Below are 18,979 nucleotides of genomic sequence, written 5' to 3'. Positions count from 1 at the left end.
TAATATATGCTCACTGTCAAAAAATTGTAAAATTCAGAGAAAAGGGAAACAACTCGTAATCAGCGTGATTTTTGGACGTGAACCGTTCCCTTTCGGAAAACGATGGAGAGAGGACGCACTGGGTCTCTGGCCCGGAACACGGGGCGGCGGGGTACCCTCTGCCCGCTGGATTCAACCGGGGTTCGCACGACCGGCCGCCCAAGGGCCCGGGACGCAGGGCCATCCCCACGGCGCTCTCATTCGGCCACCTGCGCGGTGACCTGGCGCCTTCCCCGGCGTCGCCCCCGAGCTCCGTCACCCCGCGGTTCCCACCGGTCGCCTACGCGGAGACCCAACCCAGGCACCTTCCCCCGTAAGTGTCCACCGACTGAAAATAGATGCAAGTCCACCCCCGACCCCCCCTTCAAATCCTCCCCTTTAAAGGGAGCCACCGGGTGACGCCGGGGGAGTTTGCGGAAGCGCCAACCGCGTTGGGGCCTTGGGCGGATCCCGTGATTGGAGCTGGCCCCGCCCCCGGGTCCTCTTCCCCCATTGTGTGAGCGGCTCGGGCTCAGGCCCCGCCCCCTCGCCGCCTCCCTCCGGAGGCCCAACCCCTCCCCTTCTTTTCACCCCCCCTTGGCTCATTTCCGGCCGCCGCTGCTACCGCTAGCCTGTAAGGAGGATTCGGCAGAGGGAAGAAACAACAGCCGCCATCTTGTTTGTGTGCTAGGCTGGGGGGGAGAGAGGGCGAGAGCGAGCGGGCCAGAGTGGGCAAGCGGGACGCCGGGCTGAGTGCGAACTGCGAGAGCGAGAGTGCGGAGGGGAGCCGGGCCGGAGAGAGGCGGCAGGGGCCGAGACAGTGGCAGGGGGCCCGGGGCGCACGGGCTGAGCGACCCCCAGCCCCCTCCCGTCCGCACACACCCCCACCGCGGCCTGGGAGCCGGGCCGGCGTCGACGCCTAGGGGGGACCATTACATAACCCCGCGCCCCGCGGCGCCTTCGCCTGCCGCCGAGGGCGGCCCCGAGCGGAGCCCCGGGGGGCGGGCGCTCCCGGCACCTGGCCGCCGGGGGTGGGGGCCGTAGCGGCGGCCGTATTTATTTATTTTCCGCGGGAGAGGAGGCCGCCTGCGCCGCCCGCCGGAGCGGGGCCTCCTCGGTGGGCTCGGCGTCGGCGCGGGCGGGCGGCGCTGCTCGGCCCGGCCCCCTCGGCCCTCTGGGCCGGCGAGCTCCGCGCCCGGCGTCCTCGCCGCGCCTCCGCCGCCCGCCGCGCGATGTGAGGCGGCGGCGCCAGCCTGGCTCTCGGCTCGGGCGAGCTCTGTGCGGTCATTAGGGGCCGGTGCGGCGGCGGCGCGGAGCGCGGCGGCAGGAGGAAGGCTCGGAGGGTGGGGGCGCAGGTCCGGGAGGGGGCACCGGGAGGAGGTGAGTGTCTCTCGTCGCCTCCTCCTCTCCCCCCTTTTCGCCCCCGCCTCCTTGTGGCGATGAGAAGGAGGAGGACAGCGCCGAGGAGGAAGAGGCTGATGGCGGCGGCGGAGCTCCGAGAGACCTCGGCTGGGCAGGGGCCGGCCGTGGCGGGCCGGGGACTGCGCCTCTAGAGCCGCGAGTTCTCGGGAATTCGCCGCAGCGGCCGCGCTCGGCGGATTTGTGTTCCTGTACCCTCCTCCGGGCCTGGGCCAGGCCCGGCCCCTCGCACTTGCCCCTACCTTTCTATCGAGTCCGCATCCCTCTTCGGCCAGCGCGACCCGGCGAAGAGAAAAAGGAACTTCCCCCACCCCCATCGGGGGCCGGCGGAGCCCCCCAAGCCCACCCCAAGGAGCGGGGCGGGGACCCCGGCCTGAAGAAGAGATTGCCCGAGGATTCTCGTTTTCCTCGCCTGTATCTCCGAAAGAATTAAAAATGGCCGAGAATGTGGTGGAACCGGGGCCGCCTTCAGCCAAGCGGCCTAAACTCTCATCTCCGGCCCTCTCGGCGTCGGCCAGCGATGGCACAGGTTAGTCTCGGGAGCCCTGGCCCTCCACATCCCCCTGAATCTTTGCTGCTCGGTGCACTTTTCTTCTTCCAGATTTTCTTCCTTTCTCTCTCTTCCTAGTTCTCTGCCTCTTGATTAATTTTAAAGGTGTTTGAATGAGCTGGTCAAAGACGTCCAGTAGCCCAACCATTTTCTTTGCTTCCTAATACACTGGTTGCAACACTATGTCATATCGATGTGTGTTCTGGAATTAGAGTTCTTGAATGGTGCTGTAGAAATGGCCTTTATTGTTGCTCCCATGGAATTTAATTTTGGAAATGCCAATGCATTTGCGTGTAAGGGTTTTTTATGCAACTTGACTTTTAATTTGTTGATAAATGAGAAATTGCCAATCCTTTCTCTTTGATTGCACTTATTCTGTTTTCTGTACTTTCCACTCTTCCTTTTCAAGATTTTCTCTTCTTTGCACGAGATTTTCTGTTGAGTATGAGTGTGTAAAAAATCTTGGTTTTGTTTATTTGTGTGTGTGAGATGCAGGATTTCAGGTTTGACGTGAGTTTTAACGTCAAAACTGAAATTTGATTTGAATTATTTTACCTACCGTTCCTAGCTTTTTTTTCTTTTTTTTAATCTTCTTATTTGCTTTAAGAATCAATATGGAGCGCAGTTCATTTTACATCTCCCATTTCTTTGGTATGAGACCAAAATGTCTGAAACTCTGGGTTTTTAGGGTGGGAGAGAGCAGAGGCATTTTCTTTGCAGTTTGTTGTCACTTTCTTTGGGGGGGCGCAGGAAAAATATAATCGATTTTGTGGAGTTATGTACTTGGAAATCAAGATTAGAAGTTGAAAGAGCCCCAATCATGAACTGCAAACATGAGCTGATCATACAAAAGTTTAAAATATGCATTAGGTTTCTATTTGTGTTTTTGTTTTTTTACGCTTTTAAACGTATTTGGAGATCAAGATTTCAGTTTAAAAAGGCTCTACGAATTCTTTGCTTCACAAAGTTGTGGACTAGCCTTTTGTCAGGAGAAGGTCTGGGAGACTTCCTCCCATCGTCCTCTTGTTACAGTTAGTTTGGTGCTATCCTGATGGTCCCCGACCTTCTCTTTTGCTGTCATAGTTGTTTGAGGTGCCAGGATAATGAAGAGAAAGAATGGCTGGCTATCTGACAGTCCACAAGATGTTCCCCCTTACTACGGAGCATCTCTTTAACTCCCGAGAACGGGCTCAGCGTCATCCCTCCATCTGCCAGTGAGAATGCATAATGGAGTTAAATGTACCCTTTGAGTTTGTAGAAAACTTCCTAAGCATGTTTCTAAGTAGGCTTCGCTTCAAAGGGTGAAAATGTAAGGCTATGGCAAATGCTTTGGATTCTTTGCTCTTACAAAGAAAGATGTATCGTGAGTTTAAGATAACCTGCAAAAATTGAGGAGTTTTGCAGAGTTCCCCTGCTTCAGGCTTGTCACATTGGCAATGCGTGAACTTTGATCTGTCCTTATTCCTTGAAGTTTCTCTAGTCTTCAGGGATTTTTTTTTTTAACCTGTCTTTTTTTCTCAGAATTCATACACATATCGAGTATTGTATTTCTTTGCACTTACTCAGATGTCATTCAGAAGAATTTTTAGATCACCTGTAGACACATTTTCACCTGTAGATTTGTGTTATTTCTTTAGTTTTTATGTAATGTGGTAGTTTTTGCTCTTTAGTTTCTGTGTAATGTGGTAATTGGTTTTTACATTTGAGTTAGCCAGTGAGTTGGGATATTGTAGAGAAAACTTTATGTGCATTCTTTTGATGACTTCTGATCTGAGCTCCTTAGTCTTGGAGTAATACAAGGCCTGAAATGTTCGAACACCTCTCTTCTGGTGCACTCCTGTGTTCTCCATATTTGATCTGTGTACTTGGTAACTTTAGCTAACTCCTTTTGGTAGTGTCTCACCTGTCTAAGACACAAAAACTGTTTTGCTACTTGAAATATCTTTGGATAATTATGAGTCCTAAATGTATCGAGTGAGTTTTTATAAAACAAGCCCTCAACATTGAGATTAACTCAATCTTAGTACTAAGAATTTATCTTAGCATTAGTTACCTTTTTCTGTATTTTGTAGTGAGGGTTGATCCCCCCCACCCCCCATTAAGATTCTACTCCAGAAATGATTTGGTATCCAATTTTTACTCCTAGCCAGGCTGGGTTTTTTGTGTGGGAGGCTGGATATAAAGAAAATACTGTCCCCCTGTGAACGTACTTCAAGTTGGGCACCATTACTTTTTTTTTTTTTTTGCGTCCTGCAGTGTGTAGTATACGTTTGCAGGCAACTTTTAACGGAGACACTTCGCTTTTTAAAACTTTAAATTTCAGACTTGTGATTTCTATATTTTGACTTTTGGATATGTGAAATGTGAAAGTAATTTGTTCGTTGGTACTTGATTGTGAATTTTACCTAGAACTGGTCAAAATGATCCCAAAACTCTGGACTCCAGAAACTTTTTTTTTTTAATGATTGAGGCTTGCAATTTTATTAGTGTAAGTGTACCTACTAAGAGTGTTTACATGTGCCAGTTTTATAGGAAAGAAAACTGAAATCCAGTTGGGTTGACATGCCAAAGCATTACAAAACAAATTAGCGTTTAAATCCCAACTTCTGATTTCTACGATTAGCCACTGAGGCAGAATAAAAATGACTTAATACCCAAAGATTCTTCTGAAAAAATTTCCGGGTTGATTCAAATAACTTGAATTAAGTTCAAGTTCTGTGTTGGAATGGAGAGGAGGAGACTTATTTTTTAGCTTTTGCGTCTTTGTGTTCCTGTTTCAATCTTTGCACTTGATCCATTGAAAATTTTATTTAACTTGGTATGGTTAGGTCAAAACTATTTGATAAATCACATGACTTTCTATCCTACCCCCTCCTCCTCCCAGAAAAAGATCATGAAAGCCATTTATAAAAATTTTTTGGTAAAATTATTGAGCAGAAATGTTAACAGGCAAGTCCTGGAAATATTTCTTGAATCTATTTCTAGTAATAACCTGAGGGATGGGAATGTTGAAGATGACATGTTGCCTTCATTGCTCACTGGACACGCTCTGTCACTGCTTTGTAAAAACTTAATGCCATATGCACCAGAGGAACAGGCTCTGGAAAGATGGGTGACAGCTTTAGGATCTGGCATATTAGGTAGGGTAAAGATCCTTCTTGGTCTTGGTACAGTTTTGTGGCCCTGCTGTGTACTCATGTGTCAGAATTGGCTTGGATTTTACACCCGTTTTTCATTTCAAAGGCACAGGATAGATAGTATATAAAATATACCGCTATTTGACTGCTAGATTTTGTTTTGACAGCTAGATTAATGTATACAATAGAGAAGTGGCAAGAATTTTTTAAATGTCAGTTTTACTTTCTCAAAACCATTGTGTCTTAGTGGTTTATCATCAATAACCAGATTATTTTTGGTGGAGGCCATTTCTTTTTTCAGCTCTTAAACTTATGATATTGTTTTAATTTTATTTTTTAGGCATGAATGTTTGCATTATAGAGTTCTGCTTCTGGAGTTTTTCAGTTATGGCTCCTTGATCCAGTGAGGTATTGCTGACCTCACTGTTAAATCGCAGAGCATTTTACCAAGTGCCTTGTACTCGGGCAATTGTTATTCTCAAGATTTTGTAAGTTCATTTATAGGACTTCAAGAAGGCTATCTGTGGTTGATAGTGAGATAAAGTGACTTTTGTTAAGTTGTAAATTTTGTATGTGTTACAGTACGGGTGCCCTTTTCCAGCAGGAGTTCATGTTCTGTTGCAGAGGTAAGAAATGTATTGGCATGTCCAGTGACTGGATGATGGATGGGGAAGGAGGAAAGGGTTTCTGCCTTGGTTGCCTTTTGGCGTTATTTTCTCTGTTTTATGCTTTGCTTTTCTACCTTCTCCTTAGTCTGTTCTATAAAAAGGGGGGAAAATTGAAACAAGAAGTTGAAAATTAGTGCCTAGTGGTGTTTGTTAGGGACATTGAGTGGTAAATAGGAAAGGAAAAAAAGAGTAGGAAGAATGTTGCAGATATAAGTGGGAGTGTAAAATACTTCTTCCCGGTATATTTACAGAAACAGTTCAGGAGTTATTCTGCCAATTCATACACCCAACAATTAATGGCAAAATAAGACATGCTTCTTTTGTGTGTTTTTTGAGATTTTAGGGTTTCCTCCTCTGAGAATTTCTGAAGTTGAATTTTTTTAGTGTGGCAAACATCAGAGAAAAATCAGTGGGCAAACTGAAACTTAAATTACACCAAGTGTAAAATTTTAAAACATTGAATTTTGCAGATGGTTTTTTCATGTAATGGGTGGTAGTTTACTTCTAAAATTTTAATGGGAAATTTTCATTGCTCAATTCTCAAAAATGGTTTAAGAGAATAAATATTAATTGAAGTGTTAAGCCTCTTCTGAACAATTTGAATATCATTTGTTTTTAGATACAGATCTTTTTTTTAATAAATGCCCAAAAAGGTAGTTAGGAGTAATTTAGTTGAGAGAGCGAGAGTAAAATTAAAACTACTGAAAAAAGGTGAGTGGTTATAAGAGAATTGGTTTTGGAGTCAGAATAGTCAAGTTCAGATCCCAGACCTGCCATTATTAACTGTGAACCTTGGGCCAATCACTTTTTGTCTCAGCTTCCTCACCTGTAGTAGTACCCACCTTATGGGATTGTGGTGAGGAATAAATGAGAATTCTCTTTATCAGATGCTTAGGATAGTGCTTGCTGCAGTGTGTGCTCATTGTGTTAACTGTTTTAAACCTTACTTCTAAGGTTTACCAAAGAAAGAAAAGAAAAAAGCAGTGATAGAATTTTTTAATGGCTATATAGATAGACTGGATAAAGAGAAAGCCAAGTGCATGAATTTCAGAGAGTAGTATTAGAAGCAAGGCTTACGGTACAGAATTAACCTATACATCATCTACTCAAAGATTAGTTTTTTGAGAATATTAGAATATGGCAGGAGAGATTTAAAAAAAGGATGAACGGGGCCGGCTCCGTGGCTTAGCAGTTAAGTGCGTGCGCTCTGATGCTGGCGGCCCGGGTTCGGATCCCGGGAGCGCCCCGAGGCACCACTTCTCCGTCCAACGCGAGGCCGAGTCCCACGTACAGCAACTAGAAGGATGTGAACCTATGACATACAACTATCTACTGGGGCTTTGGGGGGAAAAAATGAATAAATAAAATCTTTAAAAAAAAAAAAAAAAAAAAAAAGGATGAACGTACTATATATACTGTCACCTAGGGTGTCTTGTATTTGTAAGTAATTGAAATGAAAATCAAATAAGTTTAAGGCATAATGAGAAATCAGAAAGCAGATTGTTCTTATTGGAAATGCTCAAGTTAGGAATAGCTTTTTGCTAAAGAATTTTGTGGTTGAGTACTATTTTTTCTATTTTTTATTTGCTTATCTGTATCTTAAAAAAAGACTTTCTTATAAAGGAGGAGGGCGAAAAGAGAAGGAGCAGTGCGGTGCTTTTCAAATTTTTTTGACCACACCCAAGTAAGAACTACATTTTATGTGGAGAAGCAGAAACCCTGTCTCAGCAAGTGAACAAACAATGCTTACCCTTACTACTTGTAATATTTTCTGTTGCATTTCATTTTTTTTTAAGTGCTGGTTGTGACCTACTGTATTAATTTCATGACCCACTATTGGCTTGTGACCCACAATTTGAAAAATGCTGGCTTTAGAAGAGTTGACAAGCTGGCAGTTGTCCTGTATTAGACCAACATTTTCCGTATGCTAGGCATTTATCCTCAGTACAGGGAATGCTCTGTTAATCCAGACAGACATAGACTCTTCCTTCCTGGAGCTTATAGATAAGGAGAGGAGAGCAACATTTAAGTCTGATGTGACCAGCATTGTATTTGGGAAGTACAGTGTGTAGTGGGAGAAACGGGGACCTGACCTGTAACAACTGTTACTCTGGTGGCTGTCTTTGAGGAATTGGTGTCTGATCTTGGGATCTGAAGGATTAGTTAGGGTTAGTAAGAGTGAGCCCAGCTGGGAACAAGAGAGTATGGCCTATTCAGGGAAGCTCTCAGTTCCATCTGGCTGGGGGGATAGCAAGAAATATGACCATAGAGGAGAGCAAGGGGCCAGTCATGCAGAGCTTATAATCCCTATTGGAGTTAGACTTTCCATTTTAGCTCTTTTAAATGGATGAGGCAGAATTGTACCTTAGATGATTGACTGAAGTGAGGAATGGTTTGGAAAGGAACAGGGAAAATTAGAAGCAGGGAGACCAGTGAGATGGTTGTTTTAGGATTCCAGCTGTGATGAGGGTGGCTTGGATTAGTAGATGGAAAGAAGTGAAAAGATTTGAGGGAAGGTGAGAGGTCAGCAGAACTTGGTGATTAATTAGATATTAGGATATTGCAATAGAAGAAAGAAGGATAATTCCCAAGCTTCAAGTTTGGGCAGCTGGATTGGTGAGGGTACCATTTATTAAGATAGCAAACATAGGAAAAGAAGTATTTGTGTATGCATGTGGATGGGAGGGGTTTTGATGAGTTAAATTTGGGACATTTTGAAGTTGTGTGATTCTCCTGAATTGATTACTCACTGTTTTCATTTGGTGTGCCTTTCTCTCATTTCAGCCAACAAACATTGACTATCTATCAAGTTTTAGGCACTTGGAAGGTAAAGGTGAATCACGGTGCAGTTTCTACTCTCAAAGCCTTTAGGATCTGGTGGGGTTGGTATACGTGTACACACAGTTTTCCCAAAAGTTATACTCTGATAAGTTTTTTAAAATGTTCTGATTAAAGGCAAAGGATAGGGATTATTTCTAACAGGGTGGGTTTGGAGTATTGGGGGAAAACTTTGTAGGAAAAAATGTGTATTTGAATGAATGTAGGAGAGCTTGAAGGTAGCTTACCTTTTCTTAGAAGTAGGGAAAGTTGGAAGGGTATTTCAGGTATAACAAATACAAGTGCTTCTCATGTAACTGGAACACAGACTGTATGTATTGTGGAGTGTTTTCATGGGAGACAGATGGAAAAGGATGTTGGGGTCCTATTATGAAAAGACAGAAATATGCTAAAGAATTTACATTAATCTTACCATCAGGATAAAAATTTCATGGGCAGGAGAGTGACATGGTCAAGGAAAGGGGAAAGACTAATTCTGGTGACACTGTTACAGGATCAGTAGCAGAGAGAGAACCTAATGGCAGGAAGACTGAGGGTATGTCATTTATCTCTTGAAATGCAGTTATCATTTGCCTTGGAAGTTTTTGGTAAATTGTAATTACCGGTCAAAGTGAATTGTTTATCTTTTTTGTGTGTGTGTGAGGAAGATCAGCCCTGAGCTAACATCTGTGCCCATCTTCCTCTACCTTATATTGGATACCGCCACAGCATGACATGACAAGCTGTGCATCGGTGGTTGCCCGGGATCCGAACCCACGAACCCCGGGCCACCGAAGCGGAGCGTGTACGCTTAACCGCTTGCACCACTGGGCCCGCCCCTATTTATCTACGTTTTTTAAGATCCAAGTTTTGGTTACCAGTTATCATAAGTGTAGAAAATATAGCAGGTAACTCAAAAACATCCACTCTCTCCTTTTTCTTTACAGATATGCAATTTTTAGGAGGCCGTTTTTTTTTTTTTTTAAGAAATGGTATGATATCTTCATCATCTAAGATCTTCTATAGACATTCCCTTGGAGCAAACTCTAGTCCAGAAAACCAATCCTAGCCTCAGCGCAAAGCTTCTTACAAGTTATTACTACTACTCAAAATCAAGAAATGATCAGTGGTCAAGTTAGCGTGCAGTTTAGGTTTAATATAAACATGTCAATGAGTTGATTCTTAAGGTGGGATTTTAATAAATAACAGTGTCTTCATCTTTTAGTTAATTTCACAACAAGAAGTGTCAGTATATTAATAAATTGATAAAGAGAAAGGCAGAGTCAGTGTAAAACTTCAAAAAGTGGGCCTCAGGCCACATTCTTGATCAGTTGTAGCGTTCTGTCTTTGTTTAAATTTTGAGACCTAACTTAAATGTGTTGGGGTTAAGAATCAGCTTCACAACCTAAGTGCCCATCAAGGGACGAATGGATAAAGAAGCTGTGGTATATATACACAATGGAATACTACTCAGCCATAAGAAACGACGAAATCCAGCCATTTGTGACAACATGGATGGACATTGAGGGTATAATGCAAAGTGAAATAAGTCAGAGGGAGAAGGCCAAATACCGTATGATTCCCTTCATTAAGTAGTAGATAATAACAACAATAAACAAACACATAGGGACAGAGATTGGATTGGTGGTTACCAGAGGGGAAGGGGAGAGGGTGGAGGGTGAAAGGGATAATTCGTTACATGTGTGTGGTGATGGGTTGTAATTAGTATTTTGGTGGTGAACATGATGTAGTCCATGCAGAAATAGAAGTACAATGATGTACACCTGAAATTTTTGCAATGTTATAAACCAATGTTACTGCAATAAAAAAAAAAAAATAAATAAAAAAAAAATAAAAAGAATCAGCTTCAAGTCAATCACTTCCCAAAGTATAGATACATCTTTTGATGTCATGGTTGCAGGACAATGTTAACAGTGCACACATTTTGAAATTTGCTTGCACTTTTGCCCTTTGACTCTATTGGATTTCAATAGCTTTGACTCTATTGGATTCAATTTCAGCAGCTGCCAACTTGCATGGCTGTGTGATCCTCTATAACTTAATATTGATTATCATCTTCAATCCAAATTTGTGTATAATTCACAGGTCATTTCCAGTTGTTTTAGAAAGTATTAGAAGTCTTACCTGTCTTTCCAGCATGAAATTTCATTTAATTTTCTCAGTGTTCCTTTAAGTAGTTTTAAGTAGTTTGTGCATCTTTCTTTCCTTGATAGGTAGATTGTTTATGATTAGATTAATTCAGCTTCATCTACAGAATATTAAAATACTATTCTTTAGATGAAGTACTGAATTAAGGTTAGGAAAGTCATTTTAACCTGGTAAATTCATGAAAGTTTGCTAAATTGCCTCATTTCAAAGTCTGCGATGTTTCAAAATGTCATGCTTTTTAAGCACCCAAAACAACTGAGTTAATGTAAGAGTAGGAGTGCCCCACACCAATAAGAAGGAGAGATTTTTTTGAGATTGGTCATTTCAGTGTCGAGCCAAACGGTTATCAGAATTGCTAAAGTTATGTAGATTTGACTTTCGTCTGTATCCTTATTTTTTTTTAAATCTTAGATCCCTCACCTGGACTCTAGGGGCTCTGAGTGTTCTGATCTCTGCCCACCTCATCACTCACTTTGCTCCCCCTACTTTGAATTCTTTCAGTTGCTGAACTGGCTTAGCTTTAGGTTGTTCACATGCTATTCTTTCTCTCCACTCTTCACCTGTCCAGCTCCAACTCATCCTCTGGCCTCACCACTGCGTTAGGTGAAAGAAATGTTTCGAGATCTGGAATGTTCATTTTTAAAAAAACGTTTTAATGCCCCAGTGAAAACTATCTGAAAGGAGGAGAATAAATAGATGGATTCTGTCTTCTAAGTGGATGCTTGAGAATTGGCTCATTTTAGAATGATTAGTATGGGTATTTTGCTTAATGTCATAGTTTAAGAGTAGAACTGAGTTTTTGACTTCAGTTTTACTGAGATTACAAAAATAAGCCTGTTTATTCAACAAATATTGTTTGAGTCTTCTAAGTGGAAAAAAAATGTGTAACTGGAAGAGGTACTATTATGCAGTAGAATTAGATTTTGAGCCAAAATTATTTCAATTTTAAGTTTTGCATCCTAGTTAGTAACTGAAAAAAGAATCTTTTATTTATGCTCACAGACAATACAGTGTTTGGGATTATATTGTTGATAATCCTAATTTTGAAGGTTATGCTTCATTTATCTATTTCATGGTGGGTAGTATTTGTCTAATTTCTCATGTATCATGGAATTGTCTTGATCTTTTGATTTTGAAAAGGCTAAGTGAACTAAGTATTTATTTTACAAGAGATTAGATTATATGGCTAAATCTGCTGTGAGGACCACAGTAATATAGAAGACACCAAGGGTGACCTACAGAATCAGTAGGTAATAGTGAAAGGATGTTTTGACTCAACATTAATTTCCCACATGTTCAATCCAAATTTGTTTTTGCTTAAATTGTCACATTTCTGATATACGGTCCATTGGATAAACCTCATGTATTATGCTAAACTTTTCAAATCAGATTTAAATCTGTCTGTCAGTCACATTTTGCATCACTATATTTAGACTGAATGTACACTCAGATGAAGAAACATTTTCCTCAAAGTCATTTTGTATTTGAGCATCATTAAATGTCTATGGGAACTTGTCAACAAACTGTGTGGTTGAAGTAGCCTGCTGATGATGTTGATTGGTTGATATTTTAGAAAGTAAGCAGGAAATGTCTACTGGAGATAGTGAGAGTTCATTCATTTCAACAGTTGTTTTTGGTACTGTTCCGTAATCACCATAGGGTAGCCTAAAGGTAATAGAATAAATTTCAGATTTATAAATTTCTTATCAAAGAGAAAGGGGGGGAAGTAAGCAAATTAAATATCTAAGAGCTCACCTCAATATCTAGAAAAAATACTTGGTGTCTTTTACTTTCTTAGTTCCCGCTTCTTTCTCAATCTACTGCAGTCTGGCTTTTGCTCTTTACAACTCCATTGAACTGCTCTTACCTAAATATCTCCTTAGTAAATCTAATATCTTACTAATAGCTCTTACTAAATATCTCCTATTATCTGCATTCAGTGAATTCTCTCTGGAGAGTGAGACACCATTAACATTTCCTTCTTGGAACCTTGTTTCCAGGATACTATTCCTGGTGGACAGGCTGGAGACTTGGGTTTTAGCACCCTTTACTAGTTAAGATCATTGTCCCTTAAATACTGGCATTTCCAATGGAATCCTTAATGTCCGCTGGTGACTTAAGTTCCACATTTCTCTCACGTTGCCAGGTATTCCTTTGATTGCCCATCTGGATAACGGTGCTGCTGTACTCTTAGGTTGTCCAAGCCAGGAACTTGGGAGTCATCCTTGTCTTTTTCTTTTCTCTTAACCCCCTGCCTGTAGTCAGAAAGAGAGGTCTTTTGATTGGCCTCTTTGATGCCTCTGCTGCTTTAGTACTTCTGCTCCAGTCTTCAGTGCTAGCTTTCTTTATTTCTCCAGCCGCAGTCCTGTAACCAGTCTCCCTGACTCTGGACTTGTCTTTCTGATTCATTCTTCATCCTGTTTGCTTTAGTGGTCTCTAATAAATGCAGATTTGTTCATAGCATGTTTCTGCTTAAAATTCTTCAGTAGATCAGTTTTCTCTTTAGAATAAAAATCTCAAAACTGTTATGTTACAGGACCCTCGAAGTTGCTTCTTCTGTTTGTTGAACACCTACATTTTATTCAGCTGATCTGAACCACTCCCTGTGAAGGGCAAGTTGAGATGAGAGCCTTAGTTTGAGACTTGCTTTTCTACTAGTTTTAGACCACTATGTTTCATTTTCTGTTTATGACAAACTTTGGCTAAAGACATAATCTCTTATTTTAGTAGCCTTTTTACAATATGCTGCTCATGAACTTGTTACCAGGTTTTTTTCTAGGAAGCCCTTGTGGAAAGATCTAGTGAGGATAGATTTGAAATTTGATGGCTAAAATGAAATCCACATATTAGGTTTTTGAGCTTTAGCTATCAGTATAGAATTGATTATTGACAGTTTGAGTAATTTTTCTTAGTCTGGAAATATTATTTACATTTTGTTAAGAAATTGTTTTCTCAGTTTAAAAATGTTCAAAAAAGTTATAGTTCTCATAATGTTCAGTAATCTAAAAAAACTGCTAAAAATGAAGTCTCTCTGCTTGCTTACATAGAAAGAGCATTGGACTGGGATCCAGGGCACTTTAATTGGGTCCATATTCAGTAACAAAACAGTATAATCTCAGGGAAGCTTTTCAAACTTAGGCCCTCCCTGGAAGCAGCAGTGTTCTAAGAGGCCTGAGGAGGATGGGTCTTCATCATCCCAATTCCTTTTCAGCCACCACTGTTGTGCTTTTCATTTTGTCATGTTTCCGAGTGTACACTGTACTAGATGATCCCTAAGGATCCTTTGCTCTGCCCCACCTGGTATATAACTTTAAAAAAGAGGGTGAATAAATTTACACATTTATATCGAGACACAGGTTTATATTACCCATTTATATACTTTAGAATCTATCTTTTAGAATCTTTAAGAACCATCTCATTGGCTCTTAAAACAACTCCATGAGGGAGGTAAAATAACTTTTGATGGAAGAGGTAACTTGAGCTCACAGTTAGAAAGTGACAGCTAAGTGAAGTCAGCTTGTAGAATTGGGTTTAAATCCAAGTATTCGGACTCCTTGAGCGGTGCCAAGTTGGAGACCAGTGGTGGCTGATGACATTTAGGAATCACAAATGCCCAGAACTTTAAGGCACAATCATAATAGCTTAGGAGTAGGGATGTTAGTCAGTGATATCAGATGAAATGATAGGCTCTGTTTGATCAGGGGTCAAGTCTATATAACTTTTTTACATAGTCTTCCCAATGTAAGCAATAAGCAATATAGTATTTGAAAATAAAAGGTTTTAAGTAGAAGTAAGAGAACTTTTATAGAGTTATAAATATCCAATCAGATATAAATAATTATAGTATGCAATTGTAGCATTGCTGGAAATATTTATTATCAAATTCATTCTGTGAGCACGTAGTAGGTGATATGGGAGATGTACATATCTATTAAATGAGACCCTTATCCTTCAGATACTTATAATTTGGTAAAGAAATAAGATGCTCACAAATATTTATAACAAAAGATAGAAGATATAAAGTGCATAGTTGAAGTTGTAACAAAGTGAGCCATCTCGGGAAACAGGAGTATTGGGAATAACATTTGAGTTGAAACTGAGTGGATCTCTTGTAGTAGTAACTACAGTTAGGTCTGTTGAAAGTATAGGATTGCCATTAAAAAAAGAAAAAACCCTATAACCTTTATTTTCAAGGTCTACCGATGTAAACCCTCCTATCTGCTTCACGGTGGAGCCTAACTTTGTAATGTGATGTTAAATGTTTTGCATAAACATGAAACAGCAACCAAGTGCAGCAGATTTGGCTGTAGTACGTTACATTAAAATCCTCAAGATTCTATGGCCTAGAGTAAGACTTCTGTATTACTGAAGTTGATTTCTTCTCAGTGAACTCTGTATATGTGGCTATTATCTACTTCTGAGATTGTTGAGAGGATTAAGGAGAATAATACCATTATTGAGGTGTGAAGAACAATGCCTGACACGTTGAAAGTGCTTGATAAAAGTTTGCTCTCATTATTATAAGCTAGTCTTGTCTCCTAATAGGGTAATGATTCCATTGAATAATAATAATAGATAACATTTTCATGATGTTTAATATGTGCCAGGCACTGTTCTAAATACTTTACATATATTAACTTGTTTAATCCTCACACATAACCTATGAAGTAGGTTACTCTCCTATTATTCAGAGGTGGAAACTAGGTTTTTCTGTGTATACTTTAGAATCATCTTGTCTGATTCCCTGAAAAACTGTTAGGATTTTGATTGGCGTTGCGCTGAATCTATAGATCAATATTGGGAAAGAATTGATGTCTTTATATAGTGTTCAGGATTTGTACCCAGATGTTTGGGATTATTATTCTAATTATTTAGGTAGGTAGTCTTTACTTTCACAATTAACATGTATTTTATAATACCATATTGTCTGATTTTTTTCTGTTTTCCCCTATGTCATCATAAATTGTGTTTTAGAAATTATTTCTAACCTTTTGGTTGTACAGAAATGCAATTTAATTTGTTTGTATTTGTGGTATGTTTAGTCACCTTGCTAACCTCTCACTATTTCCAATTCTTTGTTTGGATTTTCTATGTTGACAGTTGTATCATCTGCATACAATGTTGTGTTTCTTCCTTTCGTCTTTTCACTTATAATTTTTCTTGTATTATTGCTTTGGCTAGATACTTCATCCAGTACAATGCTGAATAGAAGTGGTTGTCATGGGTATCTGTCTTGTTCTGATGCTAAAGAGACTACTTTTAATGTTGGAGCATTAGGCATATTTGCTGTCAGTTTTTAGGTTTTAGAAGAAACCTTTTTATCAATTTAAGTTCCCATCAGTTTCTTGAGTGCTTTAGTTTTTTTTTTTTTTTTTTATTGTGATTGGGTATGGAATTTTTCCAGTGCTTTTCTTAAATCCATTGAGATGAATCTTAGATTTTCTTTGTCCTTTGTTAATATGGTGAGTGACATTTAGAAATGTTCTAAGGTTCTCATGCAAACCCCTTCCCCTTGGATGTCTGAGATTATCCCAACTTGATCAGGATAATTACATTTTTAAGACACTAATGAATTTGGGTTGCTCTTTTTTTAAGGATTCTTGCTTCTGTGTTCATGATTTTCTTCTCTTGTACTGGTCATGTGTGATTTTTAGAGTATTCTTCCTATTTTCTAGAAGTGTTTATGTAAGGTTGAATTGTCTTTTCCTTGAAAGTTCAGTAGGACGTGCCTATAAAAACCTTTAGATCTGGTGTTTTCTTTATGGAAAGATTAACCAATGATTCATTTTCCTTAGTAGTAATAGGATTGTTCAGGCTTTCTAGATCTTTTTTTTTTTTTTTTTTTTGTGAGGAAGATCAGCGCTGAGCTAACATCCATGCCAATCCTCCTCTTTTTGCTGAGGAAGACTGGCCCTGGCCTAACATCTGTGCCCATCTTCCTCCACTTTCTATGGGACGCTGCCACAGCATGGCCTAACAAGCGGAGCATCGGTGCATGCATGGGATCCGAACCCGGGCTGCCAGCAGCAGAGCGCGAGCACTTAACTGCTACGCCACGGGGCTAGCCCCTCTATATCTTCTTTTAAACTCTTTTAAATGGGAATTTTCAATTTAATAGAATAGTATAAGGAATCCCCATGTGGCTAATACTTCAGGTTACTAGTATGTTTGCCACCCCCCCCCTTTTGCTGCAGTATTTTAAAGCAAATCCCAGACGTGTCATTTCACCAGAAGTATTTCAATATGTATCTCTTAGTTAAAAGAATTTATTTTAACATAGTGACTATGCTATTATCACACCCAACAAAATTAATAATTTTGTAGTGTTACCCACCACTCAGTCCATATTTATATTTTCCTGATTCTCTTCTTCTTCTTTTTTTTTTTTTTGTGAGGAAGATCAGCCCTGAGCTAACATCCATGCTAGTCCTCCTCTTTCTGCTGAGAAAGACTGGCTCTGAGCTAACATCTATTGCCAATCCTCCTCCTTTTTTTCCCCAAAGCCCTAGCTGATAGTTGTACATCATGGTTGCACATCCTTTTAGTTGCTGTATGTGGGACGCAGCCTCAGCATGGCCGGAGAAGCGGTGCGTCGGTGCGCGCCCGGGATCTGAACCCGGGCCACCAGTAGCGGAGTGCATGCACTTAACCACTAAGCCATGGGGCCAGCCCCTGATTCCCTTCTTAAAATGTTTTTTTTGCATTTATTTTATTGAGATCATAATGGTTTATGACATTGTGTGATTTTGGGTGTACGTTATTATTAAAATGTGTTTTTACAATTGGTTTGAATCAGGATCCAAACAGAGTACATCTGGTTGTTGAGTCTCTGATAATTCCTCCCATTTTTCTTTTTTTTTCCTTTTATGCAGTTGATTTGTTGGAGAAACTGGGAAATTTATCCCTTATAATTTTTCTTTTTTAATTAACGTTTGGTGAGTATTTTCTCAGGAATTTATCCATTTTTGTCTCTTTTCAATTTTTTTGCATAAAGTAGGTTAGTACTTATTGCTTTCTCTTTTTACTTTCTTTTTTCCTTAACCTTCCCAGAAGTTTATCTTTTATTACTCTCTTCACAGAATCAACTTCTGGTTTTGATACCCTCTCAGTTGTATGTCTTGTTTTCCTCTTTTGTTGATATTGCTTTTATCTTTGATCGTCATTTTCCTGCTGTTCTTTTTATAACATAGTAACCTGGATACTTAAGTGATTAATTTTTGCTTTATTTTCTAATATAAGCCTTTAAGTTTTGAAATGTAGTATTTTTTTTTTAATTGATGTTTTAATGGTTTCTAACATTGTGAAATTTTGGGTTGTACATTTTTGTTTGTCCATCACCAGATATATGACTCCCTTCACCCCTTGTGCCCACCCCCCAACCCCCACCCCCACTGCCCTGGTAACCACAGTCCAGTTTTCTCTGTCCATGTGTTGGTTTATATTCCACATATGAGTGAGATCATGCAGTGTTTGTCTTTCTCTTTCTGGCTTATTTCACTTAACATAATACGCTCCAGGCCCATCCATGTTGTTGCAAATGGGACGATTTTGTCTTTTTTTATGGCTGAGTAGTATTCCATTGTATATATATACCACATTTTCTTAATCCAATCGTCAGTCGAGGGACACTTAGGTTGCTTCCACTTCTTGGCTATGGTGAATAATGCTGCAATGAACATAGGGGTGCATAAGCCTCTTTGGATTGTTGATTTCAGGTGCGTTGGATAGATTCCCAGTAGTGGGATGGCTAGATCATAGGGCATCTCTATTTTTAATTCTTTGAGGAATCTCCATACCGTTTTCCATAGAGGCTGCACCAATTTGCATTCCCACCAGCTGTGTATGAGGGTTCCTGTTTCTCCACATCCTCTCCAACATTTGTTGTTTTTTGTCTTGGTGATTATAGCCATTCTAACAGGCGTGAGGTGGTATCTTAGTGTTGTTTTGATTTGCATTTCCCTGATGATTAGTGATGTTGAGCATCTTTTCATGTGCCTATTGGCCATCTGTATATCTTCCTTGGAGAAGTGTCTGTTCATTTCCTCTGCCCATTTTTTGATCAGGTTGTTTGTTTTTTTGTTGTTCAGTTGTGTGAGTTCTTTATATATTATGGAGATCAACCCCTTGTCAGAGGTATGTTTTGCAAATATTCTCTCCCAGCTGGTTGGTTGGTTGTTCATCTTGATTCTGGTTTCATTTGT

The 18,979-nt window shown here is 40.3% G+C and overlaps 1 protein-coding gene across 5 annotated transcripts in view; it reads left to right on the top strand.

The window, feature by feature from the left end:
- The first annotated feature begins 663 nt into the window (after positions 1 to 663).
- The window catches only part of EP300 (EP300 lysine acetyltransferase), a 78,697-nt gene continuing 60,381 nt past the window's right edge, over positions 664 to 18,979 (top strand). For 2 of the 5 annotated variants that reach the window (XM_087448869.1, XM_087448867.1), the window contains exons 1-3: positions 664 to 1,966; positions 5,707 to 5,750; positions 8,577 to 8,625. In XM_087448869.1, coding sequence (XP_087304995.1) covers positions 1,873 to 1,966; positions 5,707 to 5,750; positions 8,577 to 8,625 — 187 coding nt within the window. In that variant the 5' untranslated portion in view covers positions 664 to 1,872. The remainder of the gene's footprint in view (positions 1,967 to 5,706; positions 5,751 to 8,576; positions 8,626 to 18,979) is intronic. The other 3 variants (XM_004437898.3, XM_087448871.1, XM_087448868.1) reach the window with 2 other exon arrangements.

The sequence above is a fragment of the Ceratotherium simum genome, chromosome 25 (assembly GCF_057802395.1).
Source record: "Ceratotherium simum simum isolate JZ-2026a chromosome 25, ASM5780239v1, whole genome shotgun sequence".
NCBI classification, from domain to species: domain Eukaryota; kingdom Metazoa; phylum Chordata; class Mammalia; order Perissodactyla; family Rhinocerotidae; genus Ceratotherium; species Ceratotherium simum.
Note: the sequence above shows the minus strand (reverse complement) of the source record. Positions and strands in the feature narration are given on the sequence as shown.